The following is a 24,001-nucleotide window of genomic DNA, read 5'->3' on the forward strand; positions in this document are numbered from 1 at the left end:
CCGGGATAGAGACCCCCCTGTCCCTCCCCAGCTCGTCTTGGGGGGGCAATAGGGACGGAGAGATGGGGGGCGCATGGCGAGGGGTGAGCCGGGCCAAGGGGGCGTCTGGGTGCAGGGGAGACTCCGGGAGAGAGGGAGGGGGTCATGGAAGTGGGGGGAGAAGGGAGGGGCATCCCCGAGGCAGGGAAGGGCAGCAATGCGGGGGGGGGAGAGGAAGGCCAGTCTTGGGGGAGACATCTCCATCATGACGCCCACGATGAATCTCCAGATGGGCCGCCTTGGCTTCTCCCTCCCGCCCAGCAATCGACAGCCCCCCCTTCAAGGCGACCAGAGAGGGATCCCTGGAAAGTGGGGGGTCCAGTCCCCGTCTCTCGCCTTCCTGCAATCTCCATCCTCTTCCCACCCCATAAGCTCCTGCCCTGTCCAGACACAGCCATTCTGCCCAGTCCATTCCTTGGTCCCCTGGAGAGGAGAGGAAATCCCCAGAGGAAGAGTGGAGGGGGGAGGCCTTCTCAGAAGCGGCTCTTGGTTTCCCCAATCCCACCCAGGAAGCAGCCAGAAACCTTTTCCTCTCTCTCAGGCTTCCATCTTTAATTGTCCTTTCTTGAGGGTGAGGATAATGTACACCTGTCATCAGAAACAGGGGTGCAGAGTCCATGGAATGGCTCTCAGGATTGATACAGAAGTTGCACCTCAAAAGCATTTCTGTTCCTCTTATTCTTTGTAGGCAATGTCAGAGTGACTGACAAGCTGAGATACAACCCATCAGCATCCGATGACAGTGACTGCATGAATCTTCCCAGTCAAAGGAGCCATTTTCATGATAGACAGTGCCTGGGGCTGGAGGCTCTACACACTGGGTGTGCCTGTGCAGGCCAAAGACTGCCAGTATTAGCACAGGTGAGGTGTGTGACCTTCCCAGATTTACAGACTGTATGAGAGTTTGTGGGTGGGATTATAGTTTACGGCAACCCTGTGATTTTCTCCACCCATAACATTTCATGAGCTAATATTGAAATACAAATTCCAAATTAACTACAAAAAATCACATGGTGATAATAATAGTAAAGTGTTACCTCGGATTAAGAACTGAATTCGTTCTGGAGGTCCATTATTAACCTGAAACTGTTCTTAACCAGTGGTACCACTTTAGCTAATGGGGCCTGGTGCTGCCGCTGCGCGATTTCTGTTCTCCTCCTGAAGCAAAGTTCTTAACAAAAGGTACTATTTCTGGGTTAGCAGAGTCTGTAACCTGAAGCGCCTGTAACCCGAGGTACCACTCTAGACATTATAGTATTCATCTTTTCCCACAGCCGCTCTGGGCAGCTTATAGTACATATAGGTAAAGGTAAAGGGACCCCTGACCATTAGGTGCAGTCGTGGCCGACTCTGGGGTTGTGGCACTCATCTCGCTTTATTGGCCGAGGGAGCCGGTGTACAGCTTCCGGGTCATGTGGCCAGCAGGACTAAGCCATTTCTGGCGAACCAGAGCAGCGCACGGAAACGCCATTTACCTTCCTGCCGGAGCCGTACCTATTTATCTACCTGCACTTTGACGTGCTTTTGAACCGCTAGGTGGGCCGGAGCAGGGACCGAGCAACGGGAGCTCACCCCGTCGTGGGGATTCGAACCGCTGACCTTCTGATCGGCAAGCCCTAGGCTCTGTGGTTTAACCCACAATGCCACCCGCGTCCCTACAGTACATATACAAGACAGTAAAACATCCAACATTAAAAACCTCCTGATACACCTGTCTTCTAAATGTCAGATGGTTGCCCGTTTCCTTGCCCTCGGAAGGGAGGGCATTCCATGGGGCAGGAGGCCCTCTGCCTGGTTCCCTGGAACTTCACTTCTAACAGCAAGGGAACCAGCAGAAGACCCTCGGAGGCGGACCTCCCTGTCCGGACGGTGTGATGGGGGTGGAGATGCTCCTTCAGGTCCACAGGGCCGAGGCTGTTGAGGGCTTTAAGCTGCAGATCTTGCTCCTCCATAATGATCGATGTATAGTTAGCAGAGTAGGAAAAAACATTCAAGAGGCAGAAAAAAATAATTCAGCTGAGAAATTTATTACTGAAGACAGATAAGCATGACAGGATCCAAAAAATAGGAAAAACTATCTCCTCATGGAATAGATTCCAGGTGTATATATTTTGTAACCTAAGTCTGCCTTCTGGGATCCTTCTGTGAACAGAATGTGAGTAAACTGTTTTATATACTTTTATTTTTTTTAAAAAGTATTTTTATTAGCAATTCAACAACATATCCAAACATATCATATTCATTATTTACCGCCTCCCCCCCTCAAACCCACCCTCCCCTCCCCCAAAGACTTCCCTCAGCTCAGCTTCCAATTATCAGCACAGGTTCTAATAAGTGTCCACCCACCATGAGGCAGAATTTCATTAGTGCCCCACAAGCTTTCTGCGCTTTAATTTTTGCAGCCTCCAGATGCCCCTTCCAGAAAAGTGTCTTGGTGAAAGGGACTCCCAGGGATCCAAAGGAGTGTATTGAACCAGGTTATTCATTGCTCCAAACTTTGGACTTCTGCCTGTCCGCTGGAAGAGGCTGGCCTGCTCCTTTTTCAGGGCAACTTCCTTCCCTCTGCTCCAGAATGAGGGCAGCATACATAGCTCACAGCCCCCTCTTAAATCCAGTCAACTATAAAAAAAACAACCACTATCAAATACTTGACAATCCTTGACAGCATCTTAAAAAGCAGAGACCTCACCTTGCCGACAAAGGCTTGTATAGTTCAAACTATGGTTTTCCCAGTAGTGATGTATGGAAGTGAGAGCTGGACCATCAAGAAGGCTGATCGCCGAAGAATGGATGCTTTTGAATTCTGGTGCTGGAGGAGACAGAGGATGAGATGGTTGGACAGTGTGCTCGAAGCTACCAGCATGAGTTTGACCAAACTGCGGGAGGCAGTGGAAGACAGGAGGGCCTGGCGTGCTCTGGTCCAAGGGGTCACGAAGAGGCGGACACGACTAAACAACAACATAAAGATTTTAAAAATCAGCACCTAGACCATTTCAGTAAATGCCTGGGGGCCTAAAACAGATGTGAATGAGCAGCGCAAATCAGAGCGCATTGTGTGTGTGTGCAATTTGCAGGAGGGCAGAGGGACAGAGTCTCTGCTTCACGCCCCTCTCTGCTCTCCTCCTCCTCTCTTCGACTTCCCACATTAATGGGGAAAGGCTACATGTGAGATTTTGTTCAGCTCCAGCCCATCTGGAGTTGGTACAGGCTCATCATATCTTGAGCCCAAGCAGAGCGTAGTCCCGCAACGAAAGGATAAGCAGGTATTGTGCTACATGCTAATTTTATTTACATTCTATGCTGAGAGCATACAATCATACATCTTGCCTCTGTGAAAGCAGAGAAGCAACTCACAAAGAAACTGAGAGAACACTGAAAAACAGGAAACCAGTGTACGTCACATCCAGTCTCCCTTTCCCGTGGGAACCCAACAGTAACTCGGACTGTGGAATGCAAACAATGTCTTGTGACATGCATTCGCTGCTCAGTGAGGAAAGCAGAAACCAACATCACAGGTCCACCTCATAGGGGTGTTGTAAAGACAGCAGAGTTGGTTTTTATGAAGCACTTCGAATGCTCCGAGTGTCCTCTAGTTTATCTCCCCACGTTGAGCCCCCACCGCCTTTGCTCAGAGGGGCTCTGGCCCTGCCCACCCATCCCTGGGCCACCTTCCCTTTTCATTCAAGGTGCACGGCTAGGAGATGGATCTTCCGCCAAACTCCCCTTTATTCCTGTTGCCACCACAGAGGACTCTTCAACACTTCACCCCAAACATAACAGAGGAGGAAGTGTGCATCGATTCATTAAACTGATTTATTTTAAAAATAGACATAAAGATGTGGTTTCAAATGTTCTCATTTCTTTTCTTTTTCTTTGGAAACTTTGCTACAGCTGCAACAACGGGGATTATAATGCTGTCTCTCTACTGCAGGTCTAACCAACCCTGCTCCACAATTGCCACCACTGTCCCATTCCATTCCACCCTCCAATGGCTGCGGCCAACCATCTTGGCTGCAAGTCCCAGAAGACGGGCTCTCTCCTTAGAGACCTTTCCCACCTAGCCTGGGAGGGCAGAGCCTGGATTGACTCCAGCTGCAAAAGCTGAGGCTGCTGAACAGACTCTTGAATTTGGGGGGGTTGTTGCTGTTGGTGTTTTGTTTTTATATTTTAGATCTTGTGATTTATGTGGAAATTGTTCAGTTCAATTGCTCAATCCCAGCATTCCAAACTACCCCTATCGCCATCTAGCATTTCCTAAAATTTACTCTTCTACTGTAATTACCATTATTATATTAATGTCATTGATACATGCGTATAAAACTTTAAATTTTAAGAAACTTTATTTAAGAAACTTAGTTTTAAGAAAGAAAGAATTTTAAGAAACTTTAAGTTTTAAGAAAACCAACTTCATAAAACTTAGGGAAGTGCTGGGTGAGATCCCATGGACAGTAATACTAAAAGGACAGGGAGTTCATGATGGCTGGGAGTTTATTAAGAGGGAGATAGTAAAAGCACAACTTCAGGCAATACCAATGAGACGGAAACATGGAAGGTGCCTAAAGAAGCCAGGGTGGCTATCTAAAGAACTTTTAACTGAGTTAAGATTAAAAAAGGATGTGTACAAAAAATGGAAAAGGGGGGAAACCACCAAAGAGGAATTCAAACAAATAGCCAGCACGTGTAGACACAAAGTCAGAAAAGCTAAAGCACAGAATGAACTCAGGCTTGCTAGAGAGGTTAAAAGCAACAAAAAAGGCTTTTATGGGTATGTTTGTAGCAAAAGGAAGAACAAAGAAACAGTGGGGTCACTCAGAGGAGAAGATGGTGAAATGCAAACAGGGGACACAGAAAGGGCTAAACTCCTCAATGCCTTCTTTGCCTCAGTCTTCTCCGATAAAGAAAACAATGCCCGACCGGAAGAATTTGGAGCAAATGATTTAGCAGAGGAAACACAGCCCAGAATAACTAAGGAGATAGTACAAGAATACTTGGCTAGTTTAGATGTATTCATGTCTCCAGGGCCAGATGAACTGCATCCAAGAGTATTAAAAGAACTGGCAGATGTGATCTCAGAACCACTGGCAGTCATCTTTGAGAATTCCTGGAGAACAGGCGAAGTCCTGGCAGACTGGAGGAGGGCAAATGTTGTCCCTATTTTCAAAAAGGGGAAAAGAGAGGACCCAAATAATTACCGCCCAGTCAGTCTGACATCAATACCAGGGAAGATTCTGGAGCAGATCATTAAGCAAACAGTCTGTGAGCACCTAGAAAGGAATACTGTGATCACCAATAGTCAGCATGGATTTCTGAAAAATAAGTCGTGTCAGACTAACCTGATCTCGTTTTTTGACAGAATTACAAGCCTGGTAGATGAAGGGAACGCAGTGGATGTAGCCTACCTTGATTTCAGCAAGGCATTTGACAAGGTGCCCCATGATATTCTTGTAAAGAAGCTGGTAAAATGCGGTCTTGACTATGCTACCACTCAGTGGATTTGTAACTGGCTGACTGACCGAACCCAAAGGGTGCTCATCAATGGTTCCTCTTCATCCTGGAGAAGAGTGACTAGTGGGGTGCCACAGGGTTGTGTCTTGGGCCCGGTCTTATTCAACATCTTTATCAACGACTTGGATGATGAACTCAAGGGCATCCTGATCAAATTTGCAGATGACACCAAACTGGGAGGGGTGGCTAACACCCCAGAGGACAGGATCACACTTCAAAACGACCTTGACAGATTAGAGAACTGGGCCAAAACAAACAAGATGAATTTTAACAGGGAGAAATGTAAAGTATTGCACTTGGGCAAAAAAAATGAGAGGCACAAATACAAGATGGGTGACACCTGGCTTGAGAGCAGTACATGTGAAAAGGATCTAGGAGTCTTGGTTGACCACAAACCTGACATGAGCCAACAGTGTGACGCGGCAGCTAAAAAAGCCAATGCAATTCTGGGCTGCATCAATAGGAGTATTGCATCTAGATCAAGGGAAGTAATAGTGCCACTGTATTCTGCTCTGGTCAGACCTCACCTGGAGTACTGTGTCCAGTTCTGGGCACCACAGTTCAAGAAGGACACTGACAAACTGGAACGTGTCCAGAGGAGGGCAACCCAAATGGTCAAAGGCCTGGAAACGATGCCTTATGAGGAACGGCTAAGGGAGCTGGGCATGTTTAGCCTGGAGAAGAGGAGGTTAAGGGGTGATATGATAGCCATGTTCAAATATATCAAAGGATGTCACATAGAGGAGGGAGAAAGGTTGTTTTCTGCTGCTCCAGAGAAGTGGACATGGAGCAATGGATCCAAACTACAAGAAAGAAGATTCCACCTAAGCAGGGGGTTGGACTCGATGGCCCTTGGGGTCTCTTCCAACTCTAGGATTCTATGATTCTATGATTCTAATATGTTCATTTTTCACATGGTCTAGTCCTTCCCCTGCCCACCCCCCTGATTTTTTAAGAAGGTCTTGTCACGGGACAGACAGGCAAGGCGAGAACAGAGAGAGAAGTTTTGAGGAAAGGGAGGGATTGCTCAATTACAAGGGGGTGCTGTATGTGCCGAGGGAAGAACTGCGGGCCAAAATTCTTAGACAGCATCACGGCAGCCTGACTGCAGGGCATTTTGGTCAGAACAAGACTATGTACTTAGTTACCAAGGAATTCTGGTTGCTCCAACGGTGGAGGAGTGGAGAGTTAAGCTGTTAGATTACATGGAATTAGATAGACTTACAGGTAAAATAAGATATATAAAAGATCAAAAGTTCACCAAGGATTGGGGAAAATATGTAGATTATCTGGAATCTATTAGTCAAGGGAAAATAATGCTAAAGGGATTTAGAGACGCACTATGACAAAATATGAGTTATTGTTGAAAGGTAATAGGAGACTAAATTATGTAAATACAAGAGCGGTGTTGATCTTTATTGATGCGGAGAAAGCCTTTGACAATATTTCTTGGATGTTTATGAAGAAAAATTTGGAAAGGATGGGAGTAGGGCGGGGGTTTGAAAATGGAATAGAAGCAATTTATTCAGAACAAAAAGCTAAATTGATAGTAAACAACGTGGTGACAGAGGAGTTCAAAATTGAAAAAGGGACACGACAGGGGTGCCCTCTGTCTCCTCTGCTGTTTATTTCAGTCCTGGAGGTGCTATTGAACATGATCAGAAAGGACCGGTTGGCACAGGGAATTGTGGTCGGAGAGAAACAATATAAACTGAAAGCATTTGCAGATGACTTGGTATTAACATTACAGGAGCCAGTCCCTAGTACTAAAAGAGTGTTAGAATTAATTTCTGACTTTGGTCGGGTGGCGGGATTCAAGCTGAATAAACAAAAAACTAAAGTTCTAGCAAAAAACTTGACAACTACTGAAATAGAGGAGTTCAGGAAAGAAACGGAACTAAATGTGGTTAAAAAAGTAAAGTACTTAGGGGTGTACCTGACCTCCAAAAATTTGAATTTGTTTAAAGATAACTATGAGAAATGTTGGTCAGAGATCAAAAGAGATTTGGAAACATGGTCAAGATTGAAACTTTCCTTGTTGGGTAGAATAGCTGCTATAAAGATGAATGTACTGCCGAAAATGTTATTTTTGTTTCAGGCCCTCCAGATCGTGGATAAGGTGGAATGCTTTGGAAGATGGCAGAGGGATATCTCTAAATTTGTCTGGCAGGGCAAAAAGCCCCGAATAAAGTTTAAAATACTAACCGATGCGAAAGAAAGAGGGGGGTTTGCCCTGCCGGACTTGAGGTTATATTATGAATCTGCAGCCTTCTGCTGGTTGAAAGATTGGATTTTATTGGAGAACACCGATGTCCTCGATCTGGAAGGGTTTGGTAATGCTTTTGGGTGGCATGCATATTTGTGGTATGACAAGGTTAAAGTTCATAGATCGTTCAAAAACCATATTGTCAGAAGAGCAATTTTTATGGTCTGGACAAAATACAAAGACTTATTGGAGAGTAAGACTCCGAGGTGGCTCTCACCGATGGAGGCCAAAGCACGTAAAAGACTCAATATGGAGGCCCATTGGCCTAAATATTGGGAAATAATTGAAAAAATTGGAGATAATTGGAGGTTGCAGAGTATGGAAAAGTTAAAAAACAAGGTGCGAGATTGGTTGCACTATGCTCAAATTCAGGAAGTTTTTAAAGCGGACAAAAAAGTGGGTTTCCAGGTGGAAAAATCGAAATTAGAGACAGAGTTGCTAGAGCCAAAATCTAAGTTAATTTCGAGAATGTACAACTTGCTGCTTAAATGGAATACACAGGATGAGATAGTTAAATCCTCCATGATAAAGTGGGCGCAGGATTTGGGGCATAACATTATGTTTGAAGACTGGGAAAGGTTATGGAACACCGGGATGAAATTTACGGCATGTAGTGCCTTGAAGGAAAATATTATGAAAATGGTATACCGGTGGTACATGACCCCAGTCAAGCTTGCAAAGATATACCACCTGTCGGACAATAAATGTTGGAAGTGTAAGGAGGAGGAAGGGACATTCTTACACCTCTGGTGGACCTGCCCGAAAGTGAAGGCCTTCTGGGAGATGATACATAACGAATTAAAAAAGGTACTTAGATTTACCTTACCCAAGAAACCGGAGGCCTTCCTCCTGGGCATGGTAGACCAGAGAGTGGCCAAGAAAGATAGAACTTTCTTTATGTACGCCACCACAGCAGCAAGGATCCTGATGGCAAAGCACTGGAAGACACAAAATTTACCCACGCTGGAAGAATGGCAGACGCAGTTGATGGACTATATGGAACTGGCCGAGATGACTGGCAGAATCCGAGACTTGGGAGAAGAAGCAATGGAGGAAGTCTGGGAAAAATTTAAGGACTATTTGAAAAAGCATTATAAGTTGTATGAATGTTAAAAAAAATGCTCCTTTTTAGGAAATTATAGCTTCAGCATTTGTAAACCTTTGAAATGGAAAATAAGGTACAAGAAGCCAGAGGTGGTGTAATGAAATAATTTTATTGTGTTGAAATTAAAAGTTTAAGGATTTGGACTACAATGTCCTAGAGACCAGATATCACGATAAAATGAAAGATACATTATTGTGTTTGAAATGAGTTAACAAATTGCTGATGTTTTGAATGTACAGAGAATGCAGGGTTCGGAAGATGGGGGAAGTCCACTAGATCTATGGAAATCTGTAATTGGAAGTTGGATTTTGTATTTCATAAACTCAATAAAAAATTATATTAAAAAAAAAGGAGACTAAATTATGTATAAGGATAACATATATTGAGAAATATACACAAGAAAGTACAATGACAATATATACTAAGAAATGTGAAACTCAAAGTATTGCTTCGAATGATTTTCGAGAAAGCTAAAGGAAGTCCGAAAGCGAAAACTAGGAAATGTGATGGATGTGAAAACTAAGTTTTTGTATATTTTTCCTATCTGTATTTCTTTTTTATTATTATCTGTTTGTGTAACACTTTTTACGTCTATTTGTTTATATGTGTGTGTGTGTGTGTGTGTGTGTGTGTGTATATATATATATATATATATATATATATATATGCTTTCGTAGATTTTCACGGGTACAGGAATGCAGGTTTTGGTGTCCTCGGGTGTCTTCCCGTGTAAAAGTTGGGGTGTCTAGGCGACGTTTCGACGAGGTCTCACTCGTCATCTTCAGGCTGGTGCTTTCGGCTTCTTGTTACTGGAACAGAGCAGGATCAGAAACCCCAAGGATAAAATCCAGTTGGAAAACCAAGGGGTCTATGAAATACCCTGCAAAGTCTGCCCAGCCACGTACATTGGACAAACAAACAGACGAATAAATGCACGTATCGCAGAACACAAGAATGCCGTCAAAAAAGAAGAAAAAACTTCCTCTCTTTTCCAACACATGAAAGAAACAGGACACGAAATTAATTTTGCAGATTCCAAATTGCTCTTTAACATGGAACATCACCACAAGAGAATAATCATGGAAGCCATCGAGATAGAGAAACACCCTCACAACATGAACAAGCGTGACGACACATCCCGCTTGCCAGACATCTGGAAATTAGCCCTCCCCACAAAAACTGACACCAGATCCAGAGGCACACAGAACGCCATCACCAATCAACCACACCAGACCCAAACCCAGACCCTCTCCACAGATAAATTACAGACACCATCCAGTAGCCAAACCATGGTGGCACCTCCGGATGCTGCACCCCCCTGCAATCCCTACACAGATCTGGCTGACACAGGCCACAAAACCACAGCTCGCCCCTATACACGAAGCCAAGCCAGAGCACAACTAAGTGCAGTACAGCCATCTTCTCAGAAAAACTCTTCACAAAGTTCAAGAGGTCAAGACACAAAGACTTTAGCAACTAATCCACACCTAATGACCCACCTAAGTGGTACTCAGGATATCACTCAAGAAATCACTCAAGATATCCCTCAAGTAATTAAGGAACAAAAGAAGAAAAGGCACACTAGCCTGGGAACTTCCTCTCTGCCCAGAACATTGGAGGCTATACACCACACCCCCTCAACAGTATTTATAGGAACTCAAACACTGAGATCCTGCTCTGTTCCAGTAACAAGAAGCCGAAAGCACCAGCCTGAAGATGACGAGTGAGACCTCGTCGAAACGTCGCCTAGACACCCCAACTTTTACACGGGAAGACACCCGAGGACACCAAAACCTGCATATATATATATATATATATGCTTTCGTAGATTTTCACGGGTACAGGAATGCAGGTTTTGGTGTCCTCGGGTGTCTTCCCGTGTAAAAGTTGGGGTGTCTAGGCGACGTTTCGACGAGGTCTCACTCGTCATCTTCATGTAAAAGTTGGGGTGTCTAGGCGACGTTTCGACGAGGTCTCACTCGTCATCTTTACACGGGAAGACACCCGAGGACACCAAAACCTGCATTCCTGTACCCGTGAAAATCTACGAAAGCAAATATCTCACCTCTACGGGGAGGAAACCTTCCAGCTGACAAGAACCTATGAAGATGACGAGTGAGACCTCGTCGAAACGTCGCCTAGACACCCCAACTTTTACACGGGAAGACACCCGAGGACACCAAAACCTGCATATATATATATATATATATCTTTTTCTATGAAACTAAGCAATAAAAAAAGAAATTTTAAAAAAAAAGGAATTCTGGTTGCCCAAAATAGAGGAGGAGGTAGAGGAGTACGTTAAAGGCTGTGAAGTCTACCAGAGGGCAAAAGGGGAAAGGACAGCACCTGCCAGGTTGTTGCAACCCTTACCCACCCCTAACAAACCGTGGGAAGTGATAGCCATGGATTTTATTACTGACCTACCAGCATCACACAAAAAAACCCTGGTCATTTTGGTGGTAGTAGATGTGCTAAGCAAAACGGCTCTTTTTGTACCTTGCACTAAAATACAGTGGTACCTCGGGTTAAAAATTTAATTCGTTCTGGAGGTCTGTTCTTAACCTGAAACTGTTCTTAACCGGAAGCACCACTTTAGCTAATGGGGCCTCCTGCTGCCGCCACACATTTTCTGTTCTCATCCTGAAATAAAGTTCTTAACCTGAGGTAATATTTCTGGGTTAGCAGAGTCTGTAACCTGAAGTGTGTGTAACCTGAAGCGTATGTAACCGGAGGTACCACTGTACTTTCCGCTCAAGAAACAGCAAGGTTGTTTGTAGACATTGTTTTCAGGTCGCACGACATGCCTTCAAGGCTGGTCACAGATCGTGGAAGTCAGTTTACTTAGTGTTTTTAGAGGATGTTGATGGAGTTGTTACAGGTAGAAATAAGTTTCACCTCAGCTAGACATCCTCAGACAAATGGACAGGCAGAGAGGCCAAACGCTACCTTGCAACAACACGTGACATGCTATGTGAACTACCAGCAAGGGTAGAGAAATTGAGCCTGGCAGAGTTCGCATACAATAAGGCAATGCACGCACCCACAGGTATATCACCACTTGTAGGTTTCAGATCCTCAGAAGACAGCAAAAGCGAGACAGATGGGGGGGCTTAGTGGGGGGCGATGTCCCGGGACAGACAGGGAACGCCCTTGGGTCAAGGGAAGGGGGAGTATCAGAGCAGGAACAGTCAGACGGGGAAAACAGGGAAATGGTGGACGAAGTAGGGGAGGAGAAGGCGGAGAGCAGTCAAGCGGTGTCAGGGCTCTGCGATGCTGGAGAGCCCTGCCACCAACCAGGGAATTCAGGAACAGAAGGGGAAGCTGTGCCTTTGGCACAGGCGAGGAGAAAGTTAAAACCCAGGGATCAAAAACATCTCGTGAGATTCCCACGTCTGCTGTGTTGGAGAAGGAGCCGAAGGAAGCCACTCCCCGAATCTGACTCGTCGGATTCCGATGCATGATTTGTGAGTGTTCAGAACTTAACTGGTTAAGTTGTTCTGAGTGTGCGTCACATTCCGACGTCAGACGTAAGCTGGGAGGAGACAAAAGCTTTTAGAAGCTAAGGAGGAGGAGTTGTTTCCTGTACTTTCACTTCTCTCTGTGTATCTGAGAGAGAAAGACGTGCCTTTGGATATGGCTGAAAGAAGCCCCGGTCTTTGTTGGTGAAATGTTTTAATAAAGAGCTGTAAATAGACGAACCTGTCTGTGTGTGCTTTCCAGAAGAAGGAAGTAAGTCTGCTTTACACCGCTGTGTGTTCAACTCTGCTAAGCCGTGACCTGAAGGGAGCAACAGTGGCGCAGCTTTGAAGAAGTGTGCCGGACCCGTTATAAACTGCTGATTGACGATCCTAAAGTAATCAGGTGTCACGGCCGATCGATCGATGTCCAAGAGGTTATGGAAGGTCAGCCAACGCTCGTAAAGCAGACGCTGTGAGCCTCAGGAATGCTTTGAAGCTAGCGTTCTGAGGCTGAGGGGCCGTCGGAGGCCAACGGGAGCTGACTGGATGCCGGAGAGCAAGAATGATTAATTGCCTGCTTCTAAGAGGCAATGAGAGCTGCTGATACAGAGAGCTAAAAGCAGCTGAGAGCTGGAAGCTGAGAAGCAGCTGGAGCTAAAAGCAGCTGGAATCGTTACTCCAAGCAAGGGAGAGCCGTAGGAGCTGGTACTGAGCACTGAGTACGGAGTAAGTACAGCTTGGGGCACCTTGGGAGAACGGGAGAAGATGGCCAAAAGCCAGAATATACCTCTGGAAAAGCTCACTCTAAAGAGTTGGGCAATATGGACCAGAAGAATAAGGGGATGGTTCTTAGTCGAAGGGCTTTGGGAAGCAAACCAATGGGAGCCAAAATCACCCCTTAGCTGGCCAGCAGCTGGAACAGGCGTTGCAAGCTGTGGGGCTGCGTGGGCTGAAGATAGCCAGCAGAGAATGCAACTTGAGCTGGATATGCTCAGAGCATGCGTTGATGAATCGCTGAAGCCTCATCTGGAGGGCGTTGAATCGGCCCAGGCCGCCTGGCAGGCGCTGAGGAGTGTGTGTGAAAGCTCAGCGGGGGTCAGGCCAGAGGGGGCTGGAAGAAGCCCAGGGGGGGCTGAAGGATGCCCAGAAAGCCCAATGGGGGCTGGGACAGTGTTGGGGAGCTGTTGTAATGCTTCTACACGTCTGTGTGATGGACTGGGTCCTGGAGAGGCTGGACTGGCAGGCCCTGTTCCCGATGGATTGGCCTCTAGGAGCGCTAGTGAGCAGATCGGGGGGGCGAAGAGTTCCAAAGGCACGTTTAAAAGACTTTTCACTTGTGCTGAAGCGAAGAGCAGCTTCAGGGGGGGCCAGGCTGGTGGGAGGCGCCGTTCCAGAAGGAGGAAGGCCAGGCCAGCTGGCAGGAGCCCCGGGCAGTGTTTTTCCACTGGAGTTCAACGTCTGCGTGGCAGTTGCCCCCACCGGAGCAGAGAGCCGAGGCAGGATGTTGTGAAGGACACTTCTCATGGGAACCAGACGGGTTTCCATGGCAACAGGCCTGGCCAGCCAGGCAAGCGTGCAGGTGGCCAGGGGGAGCGGCAGGAAGAGTCTTATCAAGTTTCTGCAAGCATGGCATTGTTCGAAGACGGCCGAGTGGAAAATTCCGAGATGGCCCTTGTTATTGACTCTGCAGCTAACCGCAACATGGTTCCAGAGACCCCTGCAGTCGAGATGTGGAATTGCACGGCAGTTTCAAAGGGACAAACTGTTTTATTTGCAAATGGACAGCGGAAAAATGTCACTAACTGTGGTACATTGTTTCTTTCTGTTTTGCAGGAGGCGGTGGATTTTTGTATTGTTCCAGGGGTGCATCACTGTTTGTTATCTGTGCCTTATTTGTTAAAAAAGGGTTTTCAGGTTTGTTTCCAGGGGGATTCCTGCACAATCTCCAGAGAAGGAAGACGACTTGTTGAAGTGAAACGGGGACAGAATGATCTTTTCGTTCTTAAAACGTCTCTTGGGGGTGAGGGGAAGGTTGAGAAAGCACAGGCGTTGCGTGCTACAGTTCCCAACCAGCGTACTACAGTTCCCGCTCATGATGCCTCATGTGTATGCGTATGGCATCAGAGAACGATTCACAATCCTTTAGAGGATTTGCAGGTGTTACCTGAGGTTGTTGCAGGTTGTAAGATTAAAAATTGTGGAAGTGCCATTAATTGTGACACTTGCAAGCAAGCAAAGGTGAGAGGGTGCAGTTACCCAAAGGTGGAACGGGTTACCACCAAACCTTTTGAGCTGGTTCACATAGATTTGTCCAATCCTGTCAAGGAACCAAGTCTAGGGGGGGGCAGGTTTCTTCTAACTTTTTTGGATGATTTTTCGCAGAATTCCTGGAGTCATGTTCTCAGATCCAAGGAGGATGCAGCACAGCTGATCAAGAGCTGGATTGAGGGAGTAGAACTAAGGTTCTCCACCAGAGTGCAAGCGATCATCAGTGACAGAAATGCTAGGTACACTGGTTCTGCTTTGCAGAAGTTCTTTCACGAGAAAGGGATACGTCACACAGTTACTTCACCCAATCAGAGGGGGGCGGCAGAGCTGAGGAGTGGAGCTCTGGTTCAGGCAGCACAGGTGATGCTTACAGAGTCTGAGTTACCTCCACAGTTTTGGCTGGAGGCGGCTAGAGCTGCATGCTTCACCTGGAATAGGACCTACAATTCGCTGGTAGGTGACACTCCGTTTTCTCTGTTGAATGGCCGCAAACCCCAGGTTCACTTTCTGCGCAAGTTTGGGTCTCCTGCGATTGTCTCTGCGCCTGAGGCTTTGCGAGGGCCAGATGGAGCCAAATTCCAGAAAATGATCTTCTGTGGGTATGAGCCAGAAGCCCGTGCATGGCGGTTTGCTTACCCGTCAGGTGATCAGAGTAAGGTGCTGATCAGTAAACACGCTGAATTCTTAGAGCAGAGTGAGAAGCCAAAAATGTTTGTCAGGCGTGATGTTCTATCAGATTGTCTCTCTGATCCAGAAGACAGTTCTGATGAGACGGAAGAAGAGGCTGAGGCTGCTGATGACGACCAGGTCACTGACCAGGGTCAGGAGCAGGATAGGGCATCTCCACAAGCTGTTAAGAGACAGCCCAAGAGTGCGCCTAGTTCTCCTGTGAGTGTGATGGAGAGGATTCGAAGACGCTTTAAGTCAGAGGGTGAATCCCATGATGCAGAGGACACACCTGCTGATCAAAGTGAGTCAGAGGGAACACCTGAGTTTGTGCCTAGGAGGTCCAGTCGCACAACTAAGGGTATTCCACCAGAGAGGTACCAGGCCACAGGTGCGTGGGTAAGTTTCGCACAGTGCGATTCTGAGAGTTGTGAGGTGGTTCCACAGTTGCCTAACAGGGACGCCAAGAGAGGGCGCAAGGCATTGGGGAAGGCATTGATCTCACAGAGTCTTGCTGAGGATGTTCCACAGGTGCAGTCGGAATCCAACGCAAGGGGGGGTGTGAGTGTTCAGAACTTAACTGGTTAAGTTGTTCTGAGTGTGTGTCACATTCCGACGTCAGACGTAAGCTGGGAGGAGACAGAAGCTTTTAGAAGCTAAGGAGGAGGAGTTGTTTCCTGTACTTTCACTTCTCTCTGTGTATCTGAGAGAGAAAGACGTGCCTTTGGATATGGCTGAAAGAAGCCCCGGTCTTTGTTGGTGAAATGTTTTAATAAAGAGCTGTAAATAGACGAACCTGTCTGTGTGTGCTTTCCAGAAGAAGGAAGTAAGTCTGCTTTACACCGCTGTGTGTTCAACTCTGCTAAGCCGTGACCTGAAGGGAGCAACAGTGGCGCAGCTTTGAAGAAGTGTGCCGGACCCGTTATAAACTGCTGATTGACGATCATAAAGTAATCAGGTGTCACGGCAGATCGATCGATGTCCAAGATGATTTTGAACTGTAGCTGTTTCTACATATGTAAACAAAGAACTGTAAATATCTCTCTGAGTGAGCAGAGGGTGTTTATTGCGAAGAGCAGACACCACCTTGACAGGTCTCTCCTTTGGCCTTCAGAAGTGGGGAGCCAGAAAAAGGTCCTCCTTTCCTTCCACTCTGCAGTTTTAATCTGAAATCTTAGGTGCAATACTGTGCGCAGAGCTCAGAAACTGCTTGTGTTTATGATATTCCCTGTTGCAAAATGCACTTATGGGAGCTTCAGACACTGGAGGTGGTGGATGATTTTGTCTCCCTAGGAGGTTCTACCATTGGCCTACAACCTCTTCATCGATGCTGACCTGGACAAGTGTATTGGCAAGGCAAATGTCTTGCTAACTCTTCAATGCCAAGAGGAAGGTCTATCAGGATTGTGTGTTGTTGGAGCCTGCCTTTACAAGTGGTGTTTGTTTAGAGTAAAATAAAGACGCAGAAAGCTAGCAACATTTCCATGATATGAGAGCAGCCCCTCTGTCTGCCCTTCTCCGATTTATTCTCCTTTGTTCTGCCAGCCGCATGGCCGTTTCTCCAAAGTCTCCTGTTACCTCATCCGGTCAAGGCTTGACACTCCCCTCTCTGTATAAGGTAATCATTGCCCAGAGGAATGTCAGGGGGGCCCTGCAGTATTTACAAAACCTCAGCCACTGGCTTTATGACTCCCACATGCCCTCTTTCTTTATTTTTTAATCAGAGGCATATATTTCCGTTCCAATAGGATTATATAGAGTGCGATAAGCGACTCTTGTGAGACCGGATGAAGGCCGCGGACTGGAGAACCATGCAATACACATAGAAATTAAAGAAGGAATACATTGTATATAGCAACACAAAATAATGCAAATAACTACTATAATAATCACTAAAATCAATAAATGTCGAAGCCAACTTCCACCCGGAAGCCAAGAATATAAGAATTCTGATTCCAAGCTGCATGGTAGGCTTCCTTTGCTAGTTTTTAACCATGCACTCGTGTCTCTCCTACAGCACTGAGATTGGGCACTGTATGTTCCTGTAAGAGAACAAGAGCTATTAAACATGAATTTCAATGTATAATGACAGTTTGGATATATGCCCCATGATTCTTTCCCCTCTCTAATTTGAAAACAAATGGGGGCAGGCATACACACCCAACATTTAGAACATTTAGAAGCATGCAATAAACTAGTAAACATAATCATATCTTGTACAAAAATATTATTCCTCCATATCTTATGATAATTTTCTCCCCTAAAAGTCTTATTCAACAACACAGTTCTTATAGTTCGAGAGTGGCTGAGCTGTGGATGCTGCCAGCCAGAATAGGATTCTGATGACTGCAGCTTGCCAGCTGATAAGGTGAAATATGGTGGTTTCAACTGGACTGGGTCGTCTGCTTCTCTTCCTTGTATAACGGTGCAGCAAAGGATGGCAAGGCAAATGGTTAGGAAGGCGCTTCTGCGGTTGAAGATGCTCGCCATGGCCGCACGCATCGAGCTGGAACCCACAAAGGCTTGTCCTCTACGTCCACTGCCGCGTATCCTCGTCCCCACGTAATCAGTGGGACAGGTCCATGCCATGCGGGATCAGGCAAGCGTCGGTACACCACCAAGGGGCGAGGGAGTGCCTCCTCCTTCCTAAAATGCAATTCCGCGGGCGTATGGGTCCTATTATGTGGATATAAGATATGGTTAAGCACAAAAAGAACTTGGTGGACTGCCAAAGGGATGTCCGCTGTTGGTATACTTCGGCCGCCAAGCTGTTTAAGCAATAGTGTTTTGAACGTCAGGTGCGCTCTTTCCACTATCGCTTGCCCTGTGGAGTTAAAGGGTATACCATGAGTTAATTTCACATTCCACAACATACAAAATTCCGAAAATGTTTTAGAAATATATGCTGGACCATTATCAGTTTTGATGCGCGCAGGTTTACCCATGACTGAGAAACAGCGAATGGTGTGCTGGATCACATGACGAGCTGTTTCCCCCCTCATGGGCGTAGCCTATAGGAATCCAGAGTGGGTGGAGAGTGGAGCCAACACAGGTGTGTGTGTGACATCCATCTGCCAACACGCCAATGCAGACGTGCCCCTAGGATTGACAGCATCAAAAGGAACGGCCAGCTGAGATTTAGAACAAGTAGCACATAGGGAAACTATATCCCTTGCTTGGGCCAAGGGAATAGAAAACTGCTTAGCCAATGCTTTCGCAGGGAGATGAAAAGTGTTATGACATAGTATAGGATCAGAAAATAGAGAAAAGGCAGAAATGTTCTTCAACGCTGCATCTGGTCTTGCATTGCCCTCTGCTAAATACCCTGGGTGCGATGTGTGGGAGCGAAGATGTGCAACATAATAAGGGAACTCTCTGTGCTGAAGTAAAGCCTGCAGGGCAAGAAACAAGGAAAATAAGTCAAAATCCAAGGAAGGAGTTATATAAGATATTGGTAAAATAGCAAAAAGGCGATATACATACTGAGTATCCACAATAAGGTTGAAAGGTTGAGTAGGAAAGGATTGAAAGGCAAGAATCACAGCCGCTAGTTCAGCTCGCTGGGCAGAAGACTGTGGAGAGGTAAATAAACATTTCCATTTTCCTCCCTCCTCCCATGTCACTACTCCCCTACTTCTTGTTCCATCCGTGAAAAGGGTTAGTGCAGAGGGGAGAGGTGTGAGAGACAAGGGGGTAGCCAAAACATTAGGTGACCTGTGTCAGAAATGTCAAACGGTCATCCTTTGGGGGGTTAAAAATGGTGACACCTATAAAATCCGCTAAGGCGATTTGCACGGCAGCATTTGTGATCAATAAATGCTGCTGTTCAGTCTGTGAAAAAGGCAAATAAATTGATGCAACATCAAAACCGCTCAAAGCCATAGCACGTTGTCCGTCTGTGCATATAAGATTCCTGTTGGCAACAATGGTGTAGCAAACACTGCCAGATGCAGCTGGTGTTCAGCACCTCTAGGTGGCGCATGCGGAAAGGTTTCAATGCTTCATCCATAAAATGCTGACAAAGTGTAGGGGAGTTCCGCATGCTGTGCGGCAGGACAACCCACTGATATTGCTGGGTGGGCTGCAAATTGTTATATACTGGCAATGTAAAAGCAAACCGTTCCTGTCTGCTGGAGCCAGTGGGATGAAGACAGTTCAATGTGGCCGAAAGTCAATTGTTCAGAAATAAGCTGTTCAAAAACGAGATGGTGCCATTGCTGCGGATTTTACTTTTGGTGGAGGCCACTCTACCCACACTGAGGTATCAATGATCTTGGTTTGCCACGCTGGAAACGTATCGGTGGCCACAGGCTGGTTTTTATTTTGCGCTGCCACCAGCAAATGGGCCTTGTGGGTGGCTGTTCCAACAGACTGACAAATGCGAAGCATAGCTGCTGTGTCTGTGGCAGGATTGTGTATTATCGGGCGCAACGCAACCTTACAATCCTCATTTGCATTTTCAAAGGCCAATTGTTTGATAATTATTTGTTTGGCTTCAGGATTTTCAATTTGTCTACTCACTGCTGTAATCAGCCTGTCCATAAAGGAAGAATATGATTCTCTAGGTTCTTGTCTGATTGAACCCAACCTAGACTGGATACTGGTGGGTTCCGGGATTTTTCTCATTGCTTGTTGAGCAGCAAGAGCAGTATCCCTCAATAAGATCTGCAGCAGTGTGGCTTGCACTGAAGCCTGATCAAAGGGCCCACGCCCCATCATAGCATCCATCACATTCGCGAGGGTAAGATTAGGATTATTCCCTCTTGCTTGTTGCAATAAAGCAGGAGCATAAGCATGACAGGCGATTTCCCATTCATGGGCAAACAATACACCTGCTGATGGGGGTAAAACTGTACGTGCCAAAAGCTTGATGTCATCTGGAACCAACAGCTGGGCTTGAGTTCCTACTGGAGCACCAGTCGGGGGCACAATAACAGGGAATGCCATGGTATCCTGAGATAAGGAGCAGGCAAGGACTGCATGTTGAAAAGGGGTAGCTTGTTCTGCTACTGAAAGAGCAGGGTCATTTCCAGCCAGACCACTGTATTTTTGCAGGATTGAGTCCTCTGGTGAGGCACTATAATCTGGAGGTGTGGGGTCTGGGACTGCTGGCAAAACAAGTGCTGGAACACATGGCATAACAGCATGCTGAATTAATGAAGCTGAAGGTTGTTTTGGCAATTTAGCCATGGAGATATTTTTTGGTGATAAAGAGCCCATAGCATAACGAACCTTGCACCAAGCATTTAAAATTCGAACACTGAAACTGGGGTACCCATGAAAATGTGTCCCTATCTTATCCCATTGAATTATTTCCCAAGTCCCATTTGCAGCAAGCCAGGGGCAGTGCTCATCGATGGCTTGAATGAGCTGTATCAAATCGCCATCAGGGACTTCCAATTGGTTGGAGGAGAGGAGAAATTTTAAGTCTCTTAAAAATTTCTGTTGCGTAGATGACAGGGAGCTGCCCATTCTTTAAAATAAGATAAAAAAAAGAAGAAAAGGGATCGGACTCACCCTGGGATCTTTTTCAAGATGCTTCAGCGCTGTGGAACCCTTGCCGGGCGTAGGGGGCCGATGATATCCACTGCTTGGATCGAAAATCCTCTCACAGTTCCTTTTAAAATCCTCTTAGTCTGCCTCAGACTGTTTGCTTCAAATCGCTTCTTAGCTCTCTTTTAAAAACCTCAGTCGTATCCTTTTATTCAGCCTCAGAGAGGGCACCACTTGTTGGAGCCTGCCTTTACAAGTGGTGTTTGTTTAGAGTAAAATAAAGACGCAGAAAGCTAGCAACATTTCCATGATATGAGAGCAGCCCCTCTGTCTGCCCTTCTCCGATTTATTCTCCTTTGTTCTGCCAGCCGCATGGCTGTTTCTCCAAAGTCTCCTGTTACCTCATCCGGTCAAGGCTTGACACTCCCCTCTCTGTATAAGGTAATCATTGCCCAGAGGAATGTCAGGGGGCCCCTGCAGTATTTACAAAACCTCAGCCTCTGGCTTTATGACTCCCACAGTGTGTTGAGCAAGCTCTTTGTGAAGTGAGTCATGGACAATTACAACCATCAGAAACAACCCCTCAATGCCTTCCACATGCTCCATGTCAGGAAGATTTTGGGCAATACAAGGCAGGACAGTGTCAACAAAGATGTGTTCTCCTGACCTCAAATTCCCAGCATGTTCCCACTCCATTCTCAGCAATGTCTATGTTGGCTTAATCATGTCCAAGGTCAAAACATGCTGATAGCCCTCCATTTAAGGTGAGTTTGGGGGGTATTAGAATCCCAGGTGCTGCAAGTGGCCCTGTAGAGCTCCATCAAAACCAGGGAGGCTTATCACAGAGAGATATGTGTGGAATTTCCAAAGAGAGGTTATGATCCACAAGGGAGCCTTACTGAGAGAGGCCACGGTCCCACGATTCTCCTCCATGACTTCCTTATGCAGAGCTCTCTGGTCTGGATCCAGCAACGCCCACTCCTCATATGTAAAATGAACAGCAACATCTTCAAAGCACACTGGACCCTAAGAGAGAAAGGAAAAGGTCCTCTTTAGACAGCACTAGGGTTGTCTGCTACACATTGCTGTTTCTTTCTGCTTATTAAAAGGGGGGAGGAGAAGGTGGGGAAACCCCATTGTGCAACTGATGCGACAAGATAGGTGATTCCTGGGAACTATTTTTGAGGCTTGATGAACTGCTTAGAAGCCTATCATAGCATTCAATGATAACTCTACAAGTAAAATGACAATGACTTATGAATGATCTTATTGACCTTCAGAAGGTGAGTTAAGGCAAGGTGGCTGTTCCTTATTCCCAGCACATTAAGCTTCTCGAATGGCATTCCCAGCCTCTTGGCTTCTGTTCAGGTTGCCCTTGACAAAGATGCCTTCAGAGACAGAAGCCAAGAGGAGGAGAGAGATTCCTTGGGGGCCAGAGGCACCCTGACTGCCCCACCCCTCAGCCCCCTTCCCCACAGGGCTCCTCCCTCTACCTGAGCTGCTTCCGCAGTCGTTGCTTCTCCTTCCCCACCAGGAATAGATGGATGAGGAGGTCTTGCTGGCATCATCTGGTCACCTGTAAGAGACAGAGGAAGTGCAGCTGCTCTCCAAAAAGTCTCACCTTCTGGCTGCATGTGGACATTTGGACCCATTTCATAATTTAGTTGGGTTAAAAATACATCTCCCTTCCTTGGTGCTCTTGTCCCCAAGTGTCTCCCCCCCCAAAAAAAAAGATGACAAGAAACCATCAATTTGTTTTGATATCCACAGAAAGGGACCAAACGGAGAACGGATCCCTTCCTTACCCAGCAGCCTCTCTCTGGTGTCCAGCGGAGTCCTTTTGGTCTCAGAAGAATCTGGGCCCACTTCTGCAAACAGATCCTGTTTCTGAAATAGCAGTGAAGATTCAAAACAGAGAATATGATGAAGGGTTAGAAAAGGAACGACAGAGGCAAAAACTGAAGGGCAATCTGATAATATTCAATGGCTGCTTTCCAAAAAAGGATGGAGAATACTCTCACTCACGTTTGGAGCCCCTTTGGAGTATCCACCTGCTGCTCTGCCTGCTTCCTCTCCTCTGCCTGACTCAGGAGGAAACCTTCAGCCAGGGCCACTGCCTGGGAACTGGTCTCCGCTCTGCATTCCCTCACCCAGCTCTCCATCTCCGGAGGAAGGACAGCCAGGAACTGCTCCAAGATCACCAGGTCCAACATTTCAGTTTTCGTGTGCCGTTCTGGCTTCAGCCATTGATGGTAAAGGTTGTAGAGTCGGCTGCAAACCTCTCGAGGTCCTTTGGCCTCCTGGAAGCAGAACTGCCTCAATTGCTGGCTCTGCACCTCTGAGCGAAGGGTGTCCTCCTCTCCCAGGATCTTCTGCACAGTTTCCCCCCAGAATCCCCCACTGCTCCTAGTTCTGATGGCATGGCCTCTTCCTGCTTCAGGGCCAGCTGAGTTTTTCTCATCCATCTGTGCTCTCAGGAAGCCTCCAAGAGAGATGAAGGAACCCCTTGATCTTCTGCCAAGTTCTGTCTGTCCGAATCAGAGGTGCTAGGAAATTCTACAAAGCAAATACATCGTTCTGTTACAAAACTGACATATTGCCTGGAGGAGAAAAATGTTCTGTGAGGAAGTATGTATGAGTCTGTCGCCGGAAATCACCCCCCCCTCATTTGCACGTGTACCGCATAAGCACACACACACACCTACACGTATCTCCCCTCTCTGACCCGAGAGATGTCCCTTTAGAGGGTCATCTCTTAAAAGCCTTCCGTAAATAAGGAAGCGCTAGACTGACAGCCGTCCGCCATAAGCGCTCCGCTTCGCCCCATTTTACTGTGAGTAGACCGGGTGCCTGAACTCTAGGTCAACCAGCGGCCGCTTCAACCAATCACCATTGCCGAACAGCGCCCCTGGTGGCGGCTGCGCTGGTACTGCAGCCGGCATTCACTGCGTCCCTGTTTGACAGCTCACTGATACAACGTTTCCGAGTTCAGTCAACCATGACTGATCCAATCAAGACCTTGTTACATTGTTTCCTGAACTTGGAGCCGGTTTGAACTTCAAAGTCTTTCACCGTTTTATATTTACTAAAAATCAGCCGTACGTCGGATTTTCATCGGACCACTTTTATTCCACTACACGTAACAAGGACTGTCAAAGGGGGGTGACTTGGGACTGAGTAGCCATAATCCCTTGACCG

General features: G+C 46.6%; 3 protein-coding genes and 1 long non-coding RNA gene across 4 annotated transcripts in view; 2 read left to right on the forward strand and 2 right to left on the reverse strand.

Annotated features, from left to right (window-relative positions):
* The window catches only part of LOC309379841 (uncharacterized protein), a gene marked incomplete at both ends in the record, with an annotated part of 56,533 nt that extends 54,056 nt beyond the window's left edge, over positions 1–2,477 (forward strand). The window contains 2 exons of the mRNA XM_081929305.1: positions 728–900; positions 2,442–2,477. Of these exons, the coding sequence (XP_081785431.1) occupies positions 728–900; positions 2,442–2,477 (209 nt within the window). The remainder of the gene's footprint in view (positions 1–727; positions 901–2,441) is intronic.
* Positions 1–24,001, reverse strand: part of LOC309378680 (uncharacterized protein) — a 141,543-nt gene that overhangs the window by 101,305 nt on the left and 16,237 nt on the right. The window lies entirely within an intron of this gene.
* Positions 2,905–3,874, forward strand: LOC309378850. The gene is made up of 2 exons (XR_014172195.1): positions 2,905–3,204; positions 3,555–3,874. It is a non-coding gene; the product is annotated as an uncharacterized lncRNA (long non-coding RNA).
* The window catches only part of LOC309378714 (zinc finger protein 202-like), an 83,972-nt gene continuing 64,459 nt past the window's right edge, over positions 4,489–24,001 (reverse strand). The window contains exons 2-6 of the mRNA XM_081927318.1: positions 22,855–23,285; positions 22,609–22,690; positions 22,297–22,379; positions 21,703–21,829; positions 4,489–5,190 (exon numbers count right to left, since the gene is read on the reverse strand). Of these exons, the coding sequence (XP_081783444.1) occupies positions 4,799–5,190; positions 21,703–21,829; positions 22,297–22,379; positions 22,609–22,690; positions 22,855–23,285 (1,115 nt within the window). The 3' untranslated portion in view covers positions 4,489–4,798. The remainder of the gene's footprint in view (positions 5,191–21,702; positions 21,830–22,296; positions 22,380–22,608; positions 22,691–22,854; positions 23,286–24,001) is intronic.

This window comes from Podarcis melisellensis (genome assembly GCF_964234715.1).
Source record: "Podarcis melisellensis genome assembly, chromosome: 10".
NCBI classification, from domain to species: domain Eukaryota; kingdom Metazoa; phylum Chordata; class Lepidosauria; order Squamata; family Lacertidae; genus Podarcis; species Podarcis melisellensis.